At 35.6% G+C, this 24,125-nt stretch overlaps 2 protein-coding genes across 4 annotated transcripts; both read right to left on the bottom strand.

Moving 5' to 3' along the window:
- Positions 1–316: 316 nt before the first annotated feature.
- LOC127435908 (major histocompatibility complex class I-related gene protein-like) lies at positions 317–15,850 on the bottom strand. 3 transcript variants are annotated; one of them, XM_051689710.1, is made up of 7 exons: positions 15,600–15,850; positions 6,005–6,250; positions 4,734–5,000; positions 4,310–4,600; positions 4,093–4,206; positions 1,974–2,006; positions 317–1,753 (listed from the first exon to the last, which is right to left on the bottom strand). In XM_051689710.1, exons 1-7 carry the CDS (start codon positions 15,652–15,654, stop codon positions 1,722–1,724), a joined length of 1,038 nt encoding a protein of 345 aa, XP_051545670.1. In that variant the 5' UTR covers positions 15,655–15,850; the 3' UTR covers positions 317–1,721. The 3 variants fall into 3 exon arrangements, with proteins under 3 accessions (XP_051545670.1, XP_051545672.1, XP_051545671.1); XM_051689712.1 differs by lacking the exon at positions 15,600–15,850 and adding an exon at positions 6,614–6,700 and having other exon boundaries at positions 6,005–6,186; XM_051689711.1 differs by lacking the exon at positions 15,600–15,850 and adding an exon at positions 6,614–6,660.
- Positions 15,851–17,343: 1,493 nt separating this feature from the next.
- Positions 17,344–22,184, bottom strand: LOC127435907 (major histocompatibility complex class I-related gene protein-like). The gene is made up of 7 exons (XM_051689708.1): positions 22,074–22,184; positions 19,807–20,064; positions 19,342–19,620; positions 18,693–18,983; positions 18,484–18,594; positions 17,851–17,883; positions 17,344–17,607 (listed from the first exon to the last, which is right to left on the bottom strand). Exons 1-7 carry the CDS (start codon positions 22,126–22,128, stop codon positions 17,576–17,578), a joined length of 1,059 nt encoding a protein of 352 aa, XP_051545668.1. The 5' UTR covers positions 22,129–22,184; the 3' UTR covers positions 17,344–17,575.
- Between the last annotated feature and the right edge of the window lie 1,941 nt (positions 22,185–24,125).

The following is a 24,125-nucleotide window of genomic DNA, read 5'->3' as shown; positions in this document are numbered from 1 at the left end:
TTCTTTATAAAGTCACATTCATATCAGTGAAAGTCAGGTATGAGAACAAGAATGAAAGAGTTTGAAATGAGATATGAAACAAGTCTCGCAAGTCTTACTTCCTGGAAAATTCAACATTTGTCAGGGTAGGCTTACATGGCTGTTTACAATGCTGCACTTTTTGCATCTTAATTGTACATGGAGCATACACAGGTAACACTTTATTTTGATGGTCCCCCTACAGATATTCAACTGACTATAAGTGACTTATTAACTGATTTGCTATAGCTAGTAAACAGTGTTTCAACAAACATTTAGGAGACTTTCAGTAGCCTGTATATAGATCTTTATTAATGACCTATTACATTTCTTTGCTCAACTGCTCGTTATCTTATTTCACCTTTAGTTACCCAAAGGTTTTCTGGAAATGCTCTACTGACTGTTTGTTGCATATGAATTTCCTATCAGTACAGAGTCACTTTACTTTAAGGTAGTATCAACTGTTCATCTATAGTTACCTAGGGACCATCAAAATAAAGTGAACATCTAAGGAATTTGGTTAACTGACTGCTACATGTCTCCTTTTTAAAACAGACTATCAGCAGATGGTAAATACCAATACTGATAATAACACACAGGAATAGCAGCACCACATTGCAACCAGCACATAGACTGTATGAGAAAGAAATATAAATGTACAAAAGTCATTGTTCTGTCCAACAATTTTAATGAACTGATGTTCTCATCAATAATGTAAGTAGATCATTAATAAAGATCTATATAGAGGCTACTGAAAGTCTACTGAATGTTTGTTGAAACACTGTTTACTAGCTATAGCAAATCAGTTGATAAGTCACTTATAGTCAGTTGATTATCTGTAAGGGGACCAACAAAATAAAGTGTTAACACAATGACAGTTGACACAGAAGTTTGACATAATTTACATTTAACCAGTGAATAACAAGATAGATTCACTTTTAAAAAACATGCAATGGATATTCTCTTAAAAAAAAATAAAAATAAAAAAAAACTATACCAAAAACAAGATTTTACTTTTATATATACACTATAAGGCCAAAAGTTTGTGGACACCCCTTTCTAATTTACGAATTTTGGTTGCTCCATTAAATCCAATAAAGAAAAATCTTAATGTTTCTTTATGTAATGGCTTGGGCTTTGTGTGCTTCCAAATTTGTGGCAACTGTTTGGGGATAGCCCTTTTCTGTTCCAGCATGACAATGCCCCTGTGAACAAAGTGATGGTTTACTGTGTCTGGCGTGGAAGAAATTGACTGGCCTGCACAAAGCCCAGACCTGAACCCCACTGATCACTTTTGGGGTGAACTGGAACAACAACTGTAAGTCAGGCCCCATCGACCAACATTAGTTCCTGACCTCACTGATAGCCTTGTGTCTGAATGAGTGCAAATCCCTGCAGCCATGTTACTACATACAGTATAGTGGAAAGCCTTCCCAAAAGAGTGGAAGCTGTTATTACAGCAAAGGGGGAAATTGATGCCTAAGGTTTTGAAATCAAATGTTCATCAAGCACATATGGTGTCCACACAATTTTGGCCATATAGTGTATATGTGTATATATATATATATATATATATATATATATATATATATATATATATATATATAGCCACCATTCATTTGAAAGCCCATAAATTGGCAGTTTAACAGAACTTATTTCTCCGCTGATCCATGTAGCATCATGTGATTAAATTTACATTAAATTTATGATGGTGTTTCCACGTGTTCGTCAGATGCTGAAAATGAAATTGTCTAATGAGTGATCAGAATATGTAAAAAAACTAAAATGTAGTTCATGGTTTTTTAACCAGTGTTGTAAAATATCAAATGTAAGTCGTTATATTACGTTTTCATTAAACAATATGGCTGAGACAGTTCTTAGACAGTTACTTTGAAACACCAATAAAAAAACAGAAAAGGTTAAAAATATACAAATGAAAAAAATTATGTACTTACTAGAAGTGGAGGAATAATCACTTTTAGTCGCATCTATGACATCAAAGAAAAATATGCTTCAGAACTATACATAGGAACCAATTAAATAAAAATACATATGTTTAATAAACATATCTAACAGATTTCTCTTTAGTATAAAATACAAGTTGAAGTCAGAAGTTTACATACAGCTTAGCCAAATATATTTAAAGTCAGTTTTTCACAATTCCTGACATTTAATTGAAGAAAACATTCCCTGTCTTAGGTCAGTTAGGATCACTACTTTATTTTAAGAATGTGAAATGTCAGAATAATAGTAGAGAGAATTAATTATTTCAGCTTTTATTTCTTTCATCACATTCGCAGTGGGTCAGAAGTTTACATACACTTTGTTGGTATTTGGTAGCATTGCCTTTAAATAGTTTAACTTGGGTCAAACGTTTTGGGAAGCCTTCCACAAGCTTCTCACAATAAGTTGCTGGAATTTTGGCCCATTCCTCCAGAAAGAACTGGTGTAACTGAGTCAGGTTTGTAGGCCTCCTTGCTCGCACATGCTTTTTCAGTTCTGCCCACAAATTTTCTATCGGATTGAGGTCAGGGCTTTAAGATGGCCACTCCAATACTTTGACTTTGTTGTCCTTAAGCCATTTTGCCACAACTTTGGAGGTATGCTTGGGGTCATTGTCCATTTGGAAGACCCATTTGTGAATGAGCTTTAACTTCCTGGCTGATGTCTTGAGATGTTGCTTCAATATATCCACATAAATTTCCTTCCTCATGATGCCATCTATTTTGTGAAGTGCACCAGTCCCTCCTGCAGCAAAGCACCCCCACAACATAATGCTGCCACCCCCATGCTTTACGGTTGAGATGGTGTTCTTCGGCTTGCAAGCCTCACCCTTTTTCCTCCAAACATAACGATGAGTCATTATGGCCAAACAGTAAAATTTTTGTTTAATCAGACCAGAGGACATTTCTCCAAGAAGTAAGATCTCTGTCCCCATGTGCACTTGCAAACTGTAGTCTGGCTTTTTTATGGCAGTTTTGGAGCAGTGGCTTCTTCCTAGCTAAGCAGCCTTTCAGGTTGTGTCAATACAGGACTCGTTTTACTGTGGACATAGATACGTGTCTATCTGTTTCCTGCAGCATCTTCACAAGGTTCTTTGCTGTTGTTCTGGGATTGATGTGCACTTTTCACAGCAAACCATGTTCATCTCCTTCCTGAGTGGTATGATGGCTGCGTGGTCCCATGGTTTATACTTGCGTACTATTGTTTGTACAGATGAATGTGGTACCTTCAGGTGTTTGGAAATTGCTCCCAAAGATGAACCAGGCTTGTGGAGGTTCACAATTGTTTTCTGAGGTCTTGGTTGATTTCTTTTGATTTTCCTTTGATGTCAAGCAAAGAGGCACTGAGTTTGAAGGTAGGCCTTAAAATACTTCCACAGGTACACTTCCAATTGACTCCAATTAGACTATCAGAAGCTAATTGGCCAATTGCCTAAAGGCTTGACATCATTTTCTGTAATTTTCCAAGCTGCTTTAAGGCACAGTTAACTTAGTGTATGTAAACTTCTGACCCACTGGAATTGTGATATAGTCAATTAGAAGTGAAACAATTTGTCTGTAAACAGTTGTTGGAAAAATTACTCATGTCATGCACAAAGTAGATGTCCTAAACAACTTGCCAAAACTATAGTTTGCTAATATGAAATCTGTGGATTGGTTAAAAAAGTTGTTTTAATGACTTCAACCTAAGTGTATGTAAACTTCTGATTTCAACTATAGGTTCTAGGCTTGTTCGACCATTTTAATTCCAGTGGTGTTCAGTCCTGTTTCAGGATATTCAGTCCAACACAGTTTAGCTCTAACCCTGGTTTAAAACACCTGAACTAGCTTATCGAGATCTTGGGGTTCCAAGGAGTTCTAATAAACTTTAGAGCTATCTGTTAGCATTCCCATTCATATCAATGGCAGCTGAAGCTATCCACCTAAATACTGACCACTGTTGGAGTTCACTTGAAAACCACAGGCAGGGGTTTTTGAGTGTTTGATAAGGGATATAGAACTAACCTCTGGAAGGTAGATCTTTGGAGCCTGATTGAGCCCCCTGTTTCATTCCTTTCAGTTTTTGTCATACCTGTACGTCTTCTCTTCCATGTGATTATAGCAGCTCCAGTCCCCAAAACCAACAGAAACACCAGAACCATCAGCACAGAGGAAATAATTGATGTTATTGGTTTCCCTTCATACTCTGGAATAAAAACCATGTCAAAAAAGTCTCAAATAAATTAGGCAATAAGGGCAATGAATTTGTAATAAATCACTTTTTCTGTTTTTATGTAAGAACTCATTACCCAAATCAATGTCCAGTTTGTTGTCCAGACTGAGGTGTGTAGCAGAGCAGGTGTATTTGTGTTTCTCTCTCTGTTCCTCTGCACTGATCTCCAGACTCTTCCTCATCTGGTACGTCCCGTCACCATTGGGCAGCAGATCTCCTCCAGTGATCTCATGATCAGATACAGGCTGCCCATCTCTGAAAAGGGTAAGGTTGATGTGACGAGGGTAAAATCCGGTTGCCAGACAACTCACCCGAGACACTCCAGAATCTGTGTTTGCTTTCTGTATTATTCTCACCCTGGGTTTCACTATCAAAGACAGGAAAGGGAAAAAAAGCCACTTTTTTAGTATAAAATTATATTATCCTAGAGTATATTGTATTTGACTAAGGGGGTAATCTCTGTATTAAATTACAATGGAGAAAATATTTTGAAAACTTACCTTTCCTGTTTACTTGGGCTCCTCTTTTTTTAAGGTATGTCTTGAGAGTTTTTATGCAGTTTGGAAAGGCTAAATTCTCATGATACCACAAGATAATCTGCAGATATGGATTTTTATCCTGATTTTGGTCCTTATATGTAAACTTGCCATCAACATATTGCACTTCTTCTATAGTAAAACCACTAAAAGCAGTCTTGGTGATCATTAGTCCAGGCTTGTCATTGTCCCATAGTTCACAAAGACCCACCACCTGATAAACTACAAGGTCTGTTAGAACAGAAGTGGAGAATGAAGATTTTAAAAACAAACTCCAAAGTCCAGTCTCTCATTGATAACATGATTCCCAAGACCTAGAGCTAGTTTTGAAACTTGAGCCTGTATCTGAACAAATATTTCGCATTTAAAGTAATAATTCTCCCAAAAATAAAAACTTCTCTCATCATTCACTCACCCTCATGCCATTAAAGATGTGTATGACTTTCTTCATTCTGCTGTACACAAACAAAGATTCTTAGAAAAAAATATCTCAGCTCTGTTGGTCCATATCTTCAGAAGCAATATGATACAGTAGGTGTGGGTGAAAAGAAGATCAATATTGAAGTGCTTTTTAATATAAATCTCCACTTTCAAACAACCCTCCTAAGTGCACTACTCTCCATAGAGTTCTTGTTTTGTTTTTGGAGATTTGCATTCTTTGTGCATATCGCCACCTACTGGGCAAGGAGTAGAATTTATAGTAAAAAAAAAAAAAAGGACTTAAATATTGATCTGTTTCTCCCCCACACTTATCATATCACTTCTGAAGACATAGATTTATCCACTGGATAAATGGAGTTATATGGATTACTTTTATACTGACTTTATGTGTTTTTTGGTGCTTCAAAGTTTTGGACACAAGTTACTTGCATTGTATGGACCTACAAAGCTGAGATATTCTTCTACAAATCTTTGTTTCTGTTCTGCAGAAGAAAGAAAGTCATACACATCTGGGATGGCATGAAGGTGAGTAAATAATGAGAGAATTTCCACTTATGGGTGAACTATTCCTTCAAGTTTTCAGTTAAGAATGATTGTTTTTAACCTTGTGTTCGTATTTTTAAAAGCAACATTGATTTTACATAAAATAATTTTTCGTGATCTTTTATCCATAAACATGAAAACACACAGAGTTAAAACTGCATTACGCAATCTATTCATATAATCATAGTCGAGAATCATAGTTGAGATATACTGTATATGTTCAACTGAAGAAAAGAAGAAAAAAAACTTACTTTCTGTATGGTTTCCATGTCTTGATCTTAGCACAAGATTAGCATATATATCATCCCTTATGGTGGTAGTGTCCCCTAGGTTGAACACATCATCTTCATTTGTTGTGTTTCCTCTTGGAACGTAATTCCCCGTCTCAGAATCAAAGTATCCCACTGTGGTATCATCCAACATCAGTGTGGCACTAAATACAGGGAATGGCGTGTTTCCTTTAATATAGGTTATAAACACCCAAAAGGAGTGAGCGCCTGGGAGAAATGATATTAAGAACCATTAAAAAATTATTGTATCTTTTTCATGAACATATAGGCTATGGCTAATTTAATAGAGGTAAAAGGCAAACATCAATTTCCTCAACCAGAAAGTTTCTAAAAAAATAATAATAATAGGCTGATAATAATAAAAAGACTGCTCTATGCTTGAGATGTTTGATACATTTCATGAATTGAAATATTAACTCTTCGAAATCGTCTTATTACCCACAGTTGTCAAACATCACGAGTTCCCAAAAGGAGGCGATACATTGTAACCTGTTTACATGTTTGCATAAGAATCTAAATAGTCATAGCACATTCTACTGCACCTGTTTATTAAATCCAAAGGAATCATACCTGTTGAAACAGATGTTAAAACAGAAAGCACACTGAGAAAAACTAATAATCTGGTCATCTTGTTCACATCAAGTTGGAATCCGCTCAGTCTTGTAATCCAAATTTTGCGCGACTTTGTTTCCTCGAACATTATCAGATAACATCTGACTGGATTTGTCACCAGTATCTCAGACCTACATGACTTTCACACGATCTACAGTGCTACAGATCGGCACGCAAATGATCCCATTATAATCAACCAAGCCGTCGATAATCTGCGTCGTCGTACCAGAGCGTGTGCCGGGTTTTTTTTATTTTATTTTATTTTTATTTTATTTATTTTTATTTCCTATACCTTCTTTATTCTATCTATTAATTATCAGTTTAGCTCGTCTAACACCGAAGTGGCATCTTAGCATGTACTTTGTTAAAGCAAAATATATAAACTTATTAAATCAAATGTGGTGTGAGCTGTCAAGATTTGAGACTGTTTATTTTTGTTGCACTTATTACTGTAAGCATTAATCAGCCAGACCACCAGATGGCGATGTGTATTAAGACTTAGGTGGTACGCTCCAGGAAATAGACAACGCCAGACCAAGGATATTATCAAATCATTTATCCAGTGCTATATTGTCATATTGGTCTAATTTGTGAGCAATGTTTGCTTCCATAAGCAAAAATGTGGACAGCAGCCAGTGATAAAACTCTATATTTTTCTTAGCGCTTCTCAGTTGCACGGATGTTTAAGATGAAAGTGAATGTGACATATTCAAGACTCATTATTGGTTGCAATGTGCAATTTGCAAAAGTGTGTTTTTTTTTTTATTTATTTATTTATTTTTATGATTATTTTTATTTTATTATATATATATATATATATATATATATATATATATATATATATATATATATATATATATATATATATATATTTTTTTTATTTATTTATTTATTTTTTTTTGAAGGCTACTGAATAAAAGAAATACAGTGTCACTGTTTAAATACTTTAGGCAGCTTGCTGTGGAAAAATTAAACACTTTGTGTCAGAATCTGGGGGAAAAAACTTACAGTCTACCAATTTATGTATTTACTGTAAATAATATTTAAATTGTTGAGTAAATTGCTATTAATGTTGTTGAGTAAATTGCTAAAACTTAGTAAATTATTCAATAACATCGCACGTATACAATAAACAAATGCAAACCTGTAATTTAATTACAGTATTAGATGGATTATTAAATCACAATGCAATGAATATAGACTCTTAATATTATTTAAAGGTTTTGTTTTACTGTAAGCAGAGTTCATTCATTTACATCTGAATTTACTTCTTGTCAATTAAAGACACTTCTTCACTCTAAGTAGCTTTACATCGTGCTTCTTGTGATTATGTAGAATCTGCATGTTCTTCAGATGCTGAAAATGAAATTTATGTTTAATGAGTGATCACAATATATCAAAAATAAATATTAAGTAGTGTAAAATTGGAGCAGTTGGGTTTGGCACAACGATCATACCCTGTAGAGGCACTTATGAACAAGTGTTTTTTTATTTTTTTTACTATTAATTTTATGATTGTATTATTTGTCATTGTTTAGTATTGTGTTGGTAATTGTTGTGTATCACTGTGGCTTTCAAGTCCAAGGCACATTCCCTTGCAAAAGGACAATAAAGTATAACTAAACTTAACTAAAAGCACCTGAAGGGTCTTCCTCTCCAGCCCTTTGAAAAGGTTCATCCACTCCTGCTGATAGGTGCTTACCAGCCTCATTTAATAAACCCAATCGAACCAGTTCGTCTTGGACCCCCTGACAGACCAGCTGCAATCAAGACCAGACTGAGTTGGCCCAGCTAAGATTCTGCTTAATCCCCTCTATCCTCCGCAGATACTTTTCACCTCAGTGTCATCTCAGCAGGCAGAGCTGATGAGAAATGTCGCAAAGTTTTGGGAAACGGACACCCTTCCCTACTGAAAGGAACAATTGAAGACCAGTCGTTTTTTATCATTATGGGTGACCATATGATGCAGAATGATCCAACTTTCTCTGCTCTGTACCACTTTGTCTGGGTTCAGCTTGGCGACATATCTTGCTTCAACTAGTTTAATGATTTCTGCTGAGTAAGCAGCTGAACACTTTGGATCTCTTGAGAGATGCTTCTCAGTTCTCCTAAGGTTTGGCATTACTGCTTCTTTGGGGGCAATTAGGCAAGCCATACCTGATTTGCGCCACAGAGGGGTGGCATACCTTTGGACACAGTTAATGTCAACCCTGATGGTTCCTTTTTCAGAAGTTCAAGGGCCTCCTGATCCTCTCTGGTGCGGGTGACTAATTTCTCATTACAGTTTAAAGGAATGAACTTAAATGTGTCATTACTACCTGGTCTCACACTGAGTCCATACCTCCTGGGAGTCTTGCTAAGATTCAGAGAGCATTCTGTGGCAGTAAGTGGGGATATCAAAGGAATGTTCCATCAAGTCCGACTTGTGGAACAGGACAAGCCTATCCTTCGATTCATCTGGAGGGATTTGGAATGAGACAGAGAAGCAGATGTCTATGAGTGGCAGGTGCTCCCTTTTGGCACAACTTGTAGCCCGTGTTGTGCTTCCTATGCATTGCAAAAGCATGTCCTTGACAGTACAGAGCCAGGTGATTATCTTCAGTCATCAGGGTGGAAGATTAGAGTAAAGAAGGCTCAAATGATCTGCGAGTCCCTCTAATTGATCATGTAATGAATTATTGTCTCTCTAAGACACACGGAATGTTCGGCCTAATGTGAGCAGATCTACAGTGACTTCAATTTCAACAAAAAAGAAGAAGAGGGAGGAATGGCATTGGAAGAGGAAGAGCAGGGACAACTAGAAATTTAGAGACATTTTATGATAACACATGGAAAAAGGTCTTTACGGTGGGTTTTTATGATACAGTGCATCCAGAAAGTATTCACAGCACTTCACTTTTTCCACATTTTGTTATGTTACAGCCTTATTCCAAAATGGATTAAATTCATTATTTTCCTCAAAATTCTACAAACAATACCCCATATTGACAATGTGAAAGAAGTTTGTTTGAAATCTTTGCAAATTTATTAAAAATAAAAAACGAAAAAAATCATATGTACATAAGTATTCACAGCCTTTGCCATGACATTCAAAATTGAGCTCAGGTGCATCCTGTTTCCACTGATCATCCTTGAGATGTTTCTACAACTTGATTGGAGTCCACCTGTGATAAATTCAGTTGATTGGACATGATCTGGAAAGGCACACACCTGTCTATATAAGGTCCCACAGTTAACAGTGCATGTCAGAGCACAAACCAAGCCATGAAGTCCAAGGAATTGTCTGTAGACCTCCGAGACAGGATTGTATCGAGGCACAGATCTGGGGAAGGGTACAGAAATATTTCTGCAGCATTGAAGGTCCCAATGAGCACAGTGGCCTCCATCATCTGTAAATGGAAGAAGTTTGGAACCACCAGGACTCTTCCTAGAGCTGGCCGCCTGGCCAAACTGAGCGATCGGGGGAGAAGGGCCTTAGTCAGGGAGGTGACCAAGAACCCGATGGTCACTCTGACAGAGCTCCAGCGTTTCTCTGTGGAGAGAGGAGAACCTTCCAGAAGAACAACCATCTCTGCAGCACTCCACCAATCAGGCCTGTATGGTAGAGTGGCCAGATGGAAGCCACTCCTCAGTAAAAGGCACATGACAGCCTGCCTGGAGGACTCTCAGACCATGAGAAACAAAGACTGAACTCTTTGGCCTGAATGGCAAGTGTCATGTCTGGAGGAAACCAGGCACCGCTCATCACCTGGCCAATACCGTCCCTACAGTGAAGCATGGTGGTGGCAGCATCATGCTGTGGGGATGTTTTTCAGCGGCAGGAACTAGGAGACTAGTCAGGTTCGAGGGAAAGATGAATGCAGCAATGTACAGAGACATCCTTGATGAAAACCTGCTCCAGAGCACTCTGGACCTCAGACTGGGGCGAAGGTTCATCTTCCAACAGGACAACGACCCTAAGCACACAGCCAAGATAACAAAGGAGTGGCTCCGGAACAACTCTGTGAATGTCCTTGAGTGGCCCAGCCAGAGCCCAGACTTGAACCCGATTGAACATCTCTGGACAGATCTGAAAATGGCTGTGCACCGACGCTCCCATCCAACCTGATGGAGCTTGAGAGGACCTGAAAAGAATGGGAGAAACTGCCCAAAAATAGGTGTGCCAAGCTTGTAGCATCATACTCCAAAAGACTTGAGGCTGTAACTGGTGCCAAATGTGCTACAAAGTATTGAGCAAAGGCTGTGAATACACATGTACATGTGATTTTTATTTTTAATAAACTTGCAAAGATTTCAAACTTCTTTCACGTTGTCATTATGGGGTATTGTTTGTAGAATTGAGAAAAATAATAAATTTAATCCATTTTGGAATAAGGCTGTAACATAACAAAATGTGGAAAAGTGAAGCGCTGTGAATATGTTCCGGATGCACTGTATTGTGTGTGCTACAAAAAGCATTCGTGTTTTAAAGTCATGGCCTTTCGACTACAGTAAGTCAGGGGTGTCAAACTCAATTTCAGCCCTGGCCACATCAATAATCAACCATAGGTGTTACAAAAGGAGGAAAAAAGAAAACACACACACCGACTGATGGTATCATTCACCATAAAAGTGAAAACCTGTAATAAAAGAAAATTATGGAACTATTATTGACATTTTATTTAACTTAATGACCTGAACAAACCAAACAGAATTGTGATTTTTTTTTTTGTCTTGGGTGAAAAAATGATTCAAATTATTTACAGCTTTGTACTCTCAAATGTGGCAATATAACAGCCACTTGGGTGACAGGCAAAGCAGAAAGTTATTCAATATTTTGTAGTATTACTGGCAATGAATGAAAACATAGTCCTGAATGAAAATTCAGAAGAGACCATAATCCTGCCAACCACACCAAATGCCAATATTACATGTCTCAACTCTTGTCATATAACATTTTTTGGCAAATAAAAAGGATTTTAATGCCTGACCAGATGCCATGATCAGATACAGGCCATCTCTCAACAGGGCCAGGTTAATGTGACAAGGGTAAAATCATGTTGCCAGAAAAGTTACCTGAGATCCTCTGGAATATGTGTTTGCTTTCTGAATGAGTCTAACTTTAGCTTTCACTGTTGAAGAAATGTCATAGACAGATCTAGTGCACATCTAATGCATACCTTAAAAAGAGGAAACATTTCGGCTGAAACAAATGGAAGGGATTTCTAGGACAACTATACCTTTTGTATTTACTTGATTTCTCCTCTTTTCAAGGTAATCTTTGAGGGTTTTTATGCAGAATAGGTGGTATCAATTTTTATGATGCCACATGGAGAAGCCAAGATGGATTTTTTATCATTCGTGCCATCACCCATCTTCAACTGAGCTTCAGCTGGAGCACAACCACCCTGATATTATCCAGTTGGATATCTTGATAAACTTGGGAATTAATTTTTCCCTCAATGATGGTAAGCGGTCCAGGCCCCGAAGCAGCAAAGCAGACCCAAATCATGATGCTCCCTCCACTGTACTTCATTGTTGGGATGATGTTTTCATGTTGATATGCGGTGCCCTTTTTACGCCATACAAAAACATTTTACCAGTAGCGTTATGGAGTCTCAAGATGGTCTTTGGCAAACTTCAGGTGTGCAGCAATGTTTTTGTTGGAAAGCAGCGGCCTGTTTAATGTTTTTCATATAGTAGACTCATGAAAAGAGATTTTAACCAGTTCCACTGATTCCTTCAAGTCTTTAGCTGTCACTAAAGGGTTCTTTTTTACGTCAAAGAGCATTATGTGGTGTGCCCTTTGAGTCATTTTGGCTGGACGGCCACTTCTAGGGAGAGTAGCCACAGTACTAAATCGTCTCCATTTATAGACAGTTTGTCTAACTGTGGACAGATGAATATCTAAGCTCTTCGAGATAACTTTGTAACCATTTCCAGCTTTATGCAAAGAAACAATTCTTGATCGTTGGTCTTCCGAGATCTCATTTTTTGCAAGGCATGGTCTACGTCAGCAGATGCTTCTTGTGAATAGCAAACTTAAATCATTTGAGTGCTTTTTATAAGTCAAAGTAGCTCTAACCCACACCTCCAATCTCGTTTCATTAATTGGATGCCACGTTTGCAAACTCCTGACTCTAGCTTTTACATCCTTTTTTCAACCTACACTGTGAATGTTTTAATGATATATTCAATATGTACAAAAACAATACAATAATTTGTGTGTGATTAGTTCAAACATATTGTGTTTTTTCATGACTGTAACTTAGATGAAGAACTAAAGGCAAAGCTGTCAATCAATGTGGAGCTTGGGAGGTTAAGTGCAGATTTCATATATGCAATGGAAAGGCAGCTAAGAGAATGAATGAATGGAATGGACTTAAATAGATTCGCTCTGATAAGTGTTTAAATTGTATATTAGCTGAGCGAACAATTTTGTAAAATCCACTTCCTGTGCTATGTACATTACTAACCCTACAGATATGCAGTGAGTGCGATGTTATTTAATAACATGAACATTTCAGAATATGGCTTAACTTTAAATGTCTGTGTGAAATGTTTTGAAACCTTGGACTGGATAAATGTGTGTGTATGTTGTTTCAAGAAAATGATTCATGTCATTTGTAATTGTATAAAAGAATGAAAAATATACAGTTACTTTAGGAAAATTATTAAGTGTTTGGCTGTTAATTGTTTTGAGAACATTGATCTTTGTTTGAGAAATGTGTCAAATCAGTTGCTTTTTTTGTATGGTTATTTATCACCATCTGTGCTGCAATATTAAGTGTATGTCTATAGGATGAAATGATGATTCAAATGATGAAAATGTCCTGTGTTATTACACTCAATTTGATGGCAATGAAGCAACAAGCATGGTATGAGCAAGATGATAATGTTATCTGTGCTGCAAATTTTTAGGTTGACCTAAATTACTGTTAGCATTTCACAAAAAAATTTTCATGTCCTGGTACATTTAAAGCCTACCCCTTGATGTAACTGCTAGAAGTAAAAAGTGGATCATGAAAAGATCATGAAAAGACTTTAAGTGCGATGTGTGCTGTAGTGCTATGTTTAAAAGACACAATTTTGTACTCTGACCCTTCTGCTGTAATTAGACTTCCTTCTGGGATCCTGTTGATTTTGGTAGTATTTTTTAACTTTGACAAGACTAGTTGATTGGGCCTCATTAATTAATAGACCCATGACACTGTAGAATTTTTATAATATTCAGAACATGATAATATGTCATTGTTTCAATCAAATGAGTAAAGTTTTACTACCACACCTATTGCAAAAATACATTATTATACAAATAAAAATGTACTGTATACAAAAATACACTAGAATACAAATGTGTATATTATACAATATGTTATTGTGCTTATTGTTAAAAGTACAAGAAATATACTAAATGATTTATAAACATAAATGCAAAAATATGAAATATAGAAAAATCTGCCATTATTTAAAGCTCCAGATAAAAATCTAATAAACAATAACAATTTTTATTTTACCTCAAAAACTGTATAATGGAAGATTTCTAAAATATTTTGGAGAGTTATTTAAAGAAACCCCTAGTATAGGTGTTTTTCTTTGTATATGTACTGTATATGTATGTGTTTGAGTTATGTCTGTTTCCCTTATTGTATAGCCTAATTGTACCTTTTGTATAATTTTTTGGTTATTCTCCTGTGTTTTGATTTGACTTGATACATGTGTTTTTATCTTTTTGTATTTGTCATTACTGATCCTGAAATTGTTGTATAATATTGTTGTTCAATAAATAAAAAAATAAAAATAATAATAATATAAAAAAAGGATTGTTGTAACCTGAGTCCTGGCTAAAAAAAAAAAAAAAAAAAAAAAAAGGTAAAAGGGTTGCAGAATTCAAACCTTGAATATGATGATCCATTAAACATTTAGTGATTGATCCAAAAGCTTACAGTACTGTAATTAAATCCCTGCTTTTACGACCCCAGATGTTTTAAAACAGTGTTTTCAAAGTGTTGAGAACATTTTATTAATCTTATCTGGTCTGATTGGCGGTGTTGCGATGGGGACCTCAGGGGATTAATGAAAATTGTTGGCAGCACCAAGTAACTTTGTGAGAAAGTGAAAGTAAAAAACTGCAGAGACGGGGAAAGAAAAAGAACAACTTAATGATTAAACACTTTCAATTATTGCCTTGATAGCACTGCAATTTAGCTTAATAACTACAGTGGGATTGATGGTGGGACTCTTCAGAAATACTTAAAAAATAATTAAATAAACAAACACAAAATTCTCAGAGTGAATTTTCCTATTGAGTTTTGATTGCTCCGAAAGTTGTATTATTCTTCAGAGTCAGCAGTTGCTATGCCACAAGTAATCTGAAGGTTATATAGGGCCTATGTATTGGTTTTTTATCAAATATAATCTTTATTTAGTCAAAGTGTTTCAGTGAGAAATCATATGCATACATAAAACAGATGATTCTGGCAATGTTTGAACTGTTTATATGTTTAAAAATTGATTGAATTATTTTGTCCTGTTCTTTCATATATTAAAACTTTACATGCATCACATGCTTAAATGTACTGACTAATATTAAAACAATAAATACATAAGCTATTATTAAGTTTACTTAGACGAATAATTTAGTTTAATATTCATTACGTTTTCTGTGTTTGTTTGTGCGTTACTGTTCTGTTGTTAGCAGATACTTCTGGCATGCATCTTCCATTTCATTTGTCTATTTCTTCTGACACTTTCATCACTCTTCATATTTGTCTACACTACAGTACTATATTTGGTAAAAAAAAAATAAAAAAATAAAAAATTAAATGTAAAAAATTTTAAAAAGCAGGTTTTTGAAAAAAAAAATTATTTTTTATTTTTATGTTTTCTAAGCAGATTTTAGTGCAAGCAAATATAGTTAAAAGTTTGCAACAATATGTTTTAAAGATATCACATAAAATCTTACCATGTGTGGTAACGGTTGGAATTGAAAGCAGAAGAAGCTGAATAATCATGTGCATAATGCTGACCTTTAATGTAAGAGTATACTGATGATAAGTTATAATCCTGTGTGGGAAGTTACCGCTGTTAATGGGAAGTGTGACAAGGACGCGAGTTCGAGAGACGCACGAAGCTGTGTGTGCGCACGCGCACGTCTTTGTTTGTTTTGCAGTTTATGTTTGAGTTCGGTTTGTTATTATAGTTTTACTTTGACTGTTCCGCTGGTTCCCGCCTCCTCCTTGTCCATCTTAAGAACCTCGTTACAGTAAGCTTCTCATTTAAAACACGAATGCTTTTTGTAGGAAACCTCTACACTTTACACACAAACACACACACACACACTATAGATATATAGATGCATGTAGTTTATGTCATTGTGTCAGCGTTTTATACATAACTCTGTCATCATCCGACATCAATATATAACTAAATTCAGGAAATTGCATATGTCCTTTGATGTAAGTTGCAAGCAACCAAAGAATGAGTACCTGTAAAAAAATAAATAAAAATAATAACAGGAAATTTGAAACAACAACAACAAATCCCTGTTGGGATACCCTTATGGTAGATAAAGCATGATAAAGTGCCCTCTACAGTGGCCCAGAGTGCAAGAAAACGTGATAAAGTGCCCTCTAGGGTGCCCCAATGTGCCAGAAAACGTGATGCAGTGCCCTAATGGGCGCCCTTCCAATGGAAAAATTGTGATACAGTGTCTTCTAGGGTGTCCCTATGTGTGAGGAAATGTTGTAAAGTGACCTCCAAGGTGCCCCTATGTGCAAAACAAACATGATGAAGTGCCCTCTGGGTGCCCTTCCAGTGGAAAAATTGTGATGCAGTGCCCTCATGGATGTTCCTATGTGTGAGGAAATGTGATTTAGTGTCCTAGTGGTGCCCTTCCAATGGAGATAATGTGATGCAGTGCCATGTAGGCTGCCCTGCATGCTAGAAAATTAGTTGGCCTCTACGTGGTCCTACATGCGAGACAACGTGCCTTCACTGGATGCCTCTATAGTGGAAAATGCCCTCCTAGTGCCCCTGTTATCTTATTTTTATATATCCTTTTAAAAAACACTTTAGTGGCAGCATGATTCTACCTAAATTGATGAGGTAGAATCATCTCTTGGGTGGAGAACCCCTTTATTTTTGGTACAAGCCTCACAAAACAGGAGCAGAAGTCTGTCCATTTTGTCGGGTGTCTATGGTGAATACTTTTAATATGGTGTTAAAAAAATCTGACTAGAAAATCAGGTTTGTTCTGGGCTGCGTCTTGACACCATGTTGTAAAAATTTCAGCATTGCTTCAACCTGTCTGTAATCTGTGTAGCAACTGCATTTTTTTTTAAATTTATATATATATTATTACAAGAGTTTGTTCTTTTTTATTCAAAGTCATAAGAAGAATGTGAATAACAAAATAATTTTCACAAAACATGTATCATTCAATTAATAATGTTGGATCACAACAGTCATATTCTTAAGCAAGATAAAGATCAGAATAGAGCACCAATCAAAACTCAGCTTTCACTGTGCACTACAATCACCAGGACAGCTATAAAGAATCTATTTCAACCTAAACTCATGCTGTGTTGTGCAGTAAGGGGTAGGGTATTTGGATAATGGCAGTGTGATATAATTTATTTTGTAGTGTTATGGTACAAGTTATCCCCTGTGTATCAGTCTGACATCAATAATAATAGGCTACTGTCCTCTTTGATCTTAAGAAAGTTTATTTTCTTATGAAAAAGCATATACTTGTTGCTTATTCTGAACATATTAAAAAATATGGAGAATATAGATATAAGATCATGGAGAATAAAGACATGCAATTAATAAACAGTTCCCTCTTTTAACATTACTTAAATGGAGCATGAGCCAGTCATAGTTGGGGGCTGATGGAGCTATCAGTATGAATCTAAAGGTGGCAGTGTAGCAAACTTGAGTTTAGGATGCTGTGTCCACACATTCTTCAGATGCTGAAATTGAAATGAATGTTTAATGAATGAACAGAATGTGCAAAAACATCAACTAAAATTCCTGTAAGTCATAGTCTTTATACAGTAGTGTAAATAACATAAAATATTATAACTCATGTGAATGTTACTTTAAAAAATAAAGCTTGATATTTCACTCCTTAGTCTGTGACATGGAAGTAGCAATACAGATTTTTATTTTTATATATATATATATATATATATATATTAAAAGATAATACTCACTAGACGTAGAGGAGTATTCACTTTTAGCAGAAGCTACAAGATCAAAGAATGAAAACACATAAGAATTATTAAAAGTAAACAAGTACTATTTCATAAAAAGAGAGAATTGCTGAGCAAACTTAGAAAATCAAGGCAACATGATGCAGTAAGATTTTTGAGTTCTCTCAACAAATGTCTTAATAATTGTCCTCAGTAACATTGCTTTGTTTAGTCAATGTGAATTTGTTCACTAAATGCAAAAAATCTTGTTGAGAGAACTACTAATTTCTTGTTCAGCCAACGATCAATTTGCAATATGAGAACTTTAATTTTGTCACCATTTCAAGTACTTTATGTTAAAGTTAACTGCAATCTTTGCCTCTGAAGAGAGGTATGTCTTGCTAGGTAAGGCGGTACGCACAATTGTTTACGTAGACACACAATAGACCTTTTGAAGAAACACATAAAAGACAACATTTGGGGGAATATTGTTGGTCTAACATGTGTTTTTCTGTAGATGGAAAGTAATTCACATTTCATAGTATCTGTGGCTCAAGCTAGGTAAAATACAATTTCACTTTTTACAGTGTATCATTTGGATATGTTTTAAGCAGCTAAACTCATTAGAGCAATTTCTTTCAGTTCTTGTCTTACATTTATGTCGCTTTCTCCATACAGCAGCCAGAGTCCCAAAGACCAACACCAGTGCCACAACCGTTACGACTGAAGGAATCACTGATTTGAATGGTTTCCCATGATCATACTCTGAAATGTGAACCATGAACTAAGGTCACATATAGTAGATTGATTTCATCAAAGATTTAGCATGATGTTTTCTCTGTTTTAGTCTTGGAATTAATTACCCAAACTGATGTCCAGTTTGTTGTCCAGACTGAGGTGTGTAGCAGAGCAGGTGTATTTGTGTTTCTCTCTCTGTTCCTCTGCACTGATCTCCAGACTCTTCCTCATCTGGTACGTCCCGTCACCATTGGGCAGCAGATCTCCTCCAGTGATCTCATGATCAGATACAGGCTGTCCATTTCTGAACAGGGTCAGGTTGATGTGGCGAGGGTAAAATCCTGTTGCCAGACAACTCACCCAAGACCCTCCAGAATCTGTGTTTGCTTTCTGGATGAGTCTGACTCTGGGTTTCACTGTTGAAAAAAAAATATAGTGGACAGATGTACGCCTAGTGCACATTTAATGCATACCTTGATGAGGGAAACATTTAGGCTTAAAAAAAAATGTAGAGGATGTTCGTTTCTGGGACAACAGTTTGTTTTTTGTTTCTTAGTTCTAACCGGTTACCAATTGGAAAGGAGGCAGCAGAACGGCGGTACCGGAATGAAAAATACAGTTTCTATTCAGAACGAACCAAATTCTTGTTTTTTTTTTAGCTCTTGTTATGCACTGAGTCCAATCAAATTTGTAGTAGCTTTGTAAATACTTGTAGCTTGTAAGTTCCCTGAGTTAATTGTTTTCTGATTATTTTGGTTGGGTCAGTTATCTTACCTTTTCTATTTACTTGATTTCTCCTATTTTTAAGGTAACCTTTGAGAGTTTTAATGCAGAATGGTTGGTATAAATTTTCATGACGCCACATGGAGAGGTCAAGATGGATTTTCAGCACTTGTGCCGTGACATTTAAGGTGCCCTGGTATGTAAACTTCTTGTCAAGATATCGCAACTCATCTGTGGTAGAGCCTTGGAAAGCATCCCGTGTGATCATTTGTCCCGGTTCACCGCTGTCCCTCAGCTCACACAAAACCAGTCTTTGAAAGGCAAGAGCACCTTTAACACAAAGTAAATTACCTAAGGTAAAATGCTGATTGAAAATATTCTCTGTATGTATTTACTGAAAAACACAATCACATTAATGTTTTTTCCAGTATTTTACAATTACAAAACAAATTCTATACTTCTGCTGCTGCTGCTAAGTGTTTAAATGCAATGACTGCAATCTTGCACAATACTAACCTTCAGTTTTATTTAAGTTGTTAGTTGCTACTGCCCATTTGGTCAAAAAAGATGCTTGTATATTGTCACTTATGGTGATGAGAAGATTGGAATCAAACACATTATCTTCAGTGGTTGTATTTCCTCTTGGAATGAGAGTCTTTGTGTCACCATTATAATACATAACTCTGACATCATCCAACATCGCTACATAACTGAATTCAGGAAATGGCGTTTGTCCTTTGATGTAAGTTGCAAGCACCCACAAAGAATGAGAACCTGAAAAAAATAACAGGTAATTTGAAACAACAAAAATAATGTTTCATTTTGTTTTTTCTTTACCACCAGGACAGGTGGTGTAGTGGTATGTTACAGCAGGCAGTGAAGACACACTAAGATTAATGTAGACTCAAGGCTAAAGATAATTAAAAGTTTGCAGGTTCAAACCTTGAAAATGATGATCCATTAAATATTAATCCTTGACCAGAAAAATTCTACTTATTAATTCCTGTTGTTACGACCCTAGATGTTTTAAAACAGTGGTTCTCAAAGTGTGTATATTTACATTTATACATTTTTCATTTATATATTCACTCATTGAGCACTTTATTAGGAACACTTGTACACTTATTAATGCGATTATCTAATCAGCCAATTGTGTGGCAGCAGTGCAATGCATAAAATCATTCAGATATGGGTCAGGAGCTTTAGTTAATGTTCACATCAACCATCAGAATGTGGAAAAAAACTTTATCTCAGTGATTTAGACCGTGGCATGATTGTTGGTGCCAGATGGGCTGGTTTGAGTGTTTCTGTAACTGCTGATCTCCTGGGATTTTCATGCACAACAGTCTCTAGAGTTTACTCAGAATGGTGCCAAAAACAAAAAACATCCAGTGAGCGGCAGTTCTGCGGACAGAAACTCCTTGTTGATGAGAGAGGTCAATGGAGAATGGCCAGAATGGTTCAGGCTGACCTCAGATAACCATTCTGTACAATTGTAGTGAGCAAAATAGCATCTCAGAATGCACAACATGTCAAACCTTGAGGCGGATGGGCTACAACAGCAGAAGACTACATCAGGTACTTTATTAAGACCATAGTGTTCCTAATAAAGTGCTCAGTGAGTGTATGTACAATTTATTAAACATGGTCTGATTGACGGTGTTGGGATGGTGGCCTCAGCGAATAAATGAAAATGACAGTGGGAATAACCAGCGAGTAACATTGTGAGAAAGTCAAATGGAGAGACGGATAAAGAAAACACACAACCACAACTCAAGGATTCAACACTTTCAATTATTGACTTGATAGCACTGCAACTTATGTAAACAACTACAGTAAGTTTTATGGTGGGACTCTTATTTTAAATCCTCTGGCTGAATTGTCTTATTGAGTTTTGATTGCTCCAAAAGTTATATTATTCTTCATAGAATCAGCAGTTGCTATGCCACAAGGCAATTTGAAGGTTATACAGGGCCTATGTATTGGTGTTTCATAAAATGTAGTCTTTATTTAGTCAAAGTCTTTGAGTGACAAAACATATGCATACATAAAAACAGACGATTCAGGCAATAATTTTATTTTGAAAACTGATTGAATTCATTTGTCATCTTTACACAGGCTACTTCCCATGCTTAAAAGTACTAACATATATATATATATATATATATATATATATATATATATATATATATATATATATATATATAGTACTATGTTTAATATGTTTCAGAAAAAGAAAAAAAAAAAATTTGTCTGAAGATGGTTATTTATATATTCAGCTCTAGTGTGTCAATAGGAAATATACATTTTAGACTCCCAAACATTCCTTTTGCAAATAGAATAGAACCAAACAAAAGAACTGGGAGCCCTACAATAGATGTCATGGCCCCCACAGAGGCCCCCACTGAACATCGAGTCAGTCTGGGATTACAGAATTGATTCAGACAGCCTAAACAGATAGAAGAACTGTGGCGAATTCACCAAGAAGCATGGAGTATCCTATCTGCTTGCAACCAAGAAAAACTGTCATGGTGTTCCTAGGAGAATTGGTGCTGTATGAAGGCATTGGTGGTCACACCAAATATTGATTTAGCTTTTTTTTATGTTTACTGGACTTTGTGTATGTTAATTGCTAAAAGAAAACTATGACATTATTGTTGAAGACATCCTCACTTACAACATTTTTCACAAGTGCCCAATGCCCAGAATGCAGATTCTAAGTGCAAGCAAATTTAATTAAAGTTTGTAGCATTGATTTTTAAAGATTTTGCTTGAAAACTTACCATTTATAGCAACTACTGGAAGTGAAAGCAGAAGAAGCTGAAGAATTTTGTTCATATTGCTGACCTTTAATGTAACTGTATACTGATGATAAGATCAACTCCTGTGTGAGTTACCGAAAGTGTGTGTTCACGGAGCTTTACAGTTGTTAATGGTTAGCTTTTACAGTTGTTAATGGTTAGCTTTAAATTAAAAAAATAAAATAATGCTTTTGGTATGCAACCTTTACACCTTACACACTTATACATACAAACAAAATAGGCCATGACTTTCCATTTTACCTAGGTAAGTGGTGTCAAACTCAGTTTCAGCCTGGTCCTCAGCAATAATAAACCAGCTCTTTTCCTATTTGAATGTATCGCATTGTCTCTGAACTGTAGTGTCCTACTGTGGTGTCATCTAACATACATGATGCACTAAATTCAGGAAATGGTGTCTCTCCTTTAATGTAAGTTACAATCATCCACAAAGAGTGAGAAACCTAAAATTAATTTTCATTACAAATCAAATTACTTTATATGACAGAAAAAGATGTTAGAAAAAGATGGTATAATTCACCATAAAAGTGAGAACCCGTAATAAATGAAAACTATTGAACTATTATGTAAATTATTATTGAATTTTATAGTCTGAACAAACCAAACATAATTTTGATTTTGTCCTGCGAGAAAGGAAAAATGATCAGAAATTGTATTTAAAGCTTTGTACTTAAAAATATGGCAGTACTACAGCCACTCAGACTACAATCAAAGCAGCACCTATTTGATTGAAGATGTTGCAGTGTTATTGGCAATAAATGAAAAATGTAGTTCTGAATGAAAATTCAGAAGGACCATAATCCTGCCAACTACAGCACAAGAGCACTTTGTGAAAAATGTCAGTATTGCATGTTTCAAGCCTGTCACATGAGACAAATTTGGGCAAATAAAATCCAAAGACAATTTGCTATTAATTGAATGCTTGCTGCAGCATTTACTATGTCTTGAGGGACACATAAGGTTTTAGTTTATTTTTCTTTTTTTTTTTTTTTTTTTTTTTTTAAGTATACTCATATTCAGACAACTGAGAAAAAAATATAAATATTGTCCATCCCAGACAAAAATGCTAAATAAAAAAAGGTATTTAATGCCTGGGGTGGGACAGTTAGAAGTTTAATATGTGCTTAATATTGTGGGTAATCCGAAAATGAATCAAATACAGTAAAAAAAAAAAAAAAAATACACTGTGGAGGTGACCTTTGCCCAGGCATGTTTTTCTTTGAAATGATTACCAGAATTGGAGTGCAGAATGCATTTCTAGGCACAATAGCTTTTGTTGTGTATAATTCAAAAATCTTCATATAAATGGGAATCAAATACTCTATTATAAATAAAAACATATTTTAAAATTAAATCCAAAAAAGCAAAAAAAATAAAATAAAATAAATAAATATATGAGGTGCACTCAATTTGTTCCTCATGAAAGTAATTGTTGAGAATGCTTGTGCACGTTAAATTGTGGCATAAATTATTTTACACCATATGGATCCATGTGTTTGTGTCTGCTTTTTATTTAAAGCTGTACTGTAACTTATCATAGGAAATCATTGTCATGGATACATTTTAATTATGATGTTGAGATATGTTATTATATGAACACATTATTTTACTTAATTAAAGTTAAAACTAATCTTCTATACCAACCTTTTGGTTCAACAAGATTCAGTGTGATAAATTGCTCCAGAAAATATGATGAAAGATGAACATACTGATAGAGCTTCAGTCTCTGCTACATGGTTATTAAATCACAATACAATAATCAATTTAATGTGTTTATTATTAATTACACAACACTTTGTTCTGGTCCTTGAATCTGATTGGACAAGAGGTGTTCCAAGAGTGTTGATAGCTCACACCATCAGCACTGGAACACTTTACTGTTTGTATCACTCCGCTTGTGTTTGTGGCATTCCAAACCCGTAAGAGCAGACAGATTTGTACATTTTCATTTATTTCTGTGACATTAAAGATTTGAGATAGCAGGTGGTAACAAAAGACCGTCTTGTGGTAAGTTTA

This window comes from Myxocyprinus asiaticus, chromosome 46 (assembly GCF_019703515.2).
Source record: "Myxocyprinus asiaticus isolate MX2 ecotype Aquarium Trade chromosome 46, UBuf_Myxa_2, whole genome shotgun sequence".
Lineage (NCBI taxonomy): Eukaryota > Metazoa > Chordata > Actinopteri > Cypriniformes > Catostomidae > Myxocyprinus > Myxocyprinus asiaticus.
This window is presented reverse-complemented; position numbering and strand designations above follow the sequence as displayed.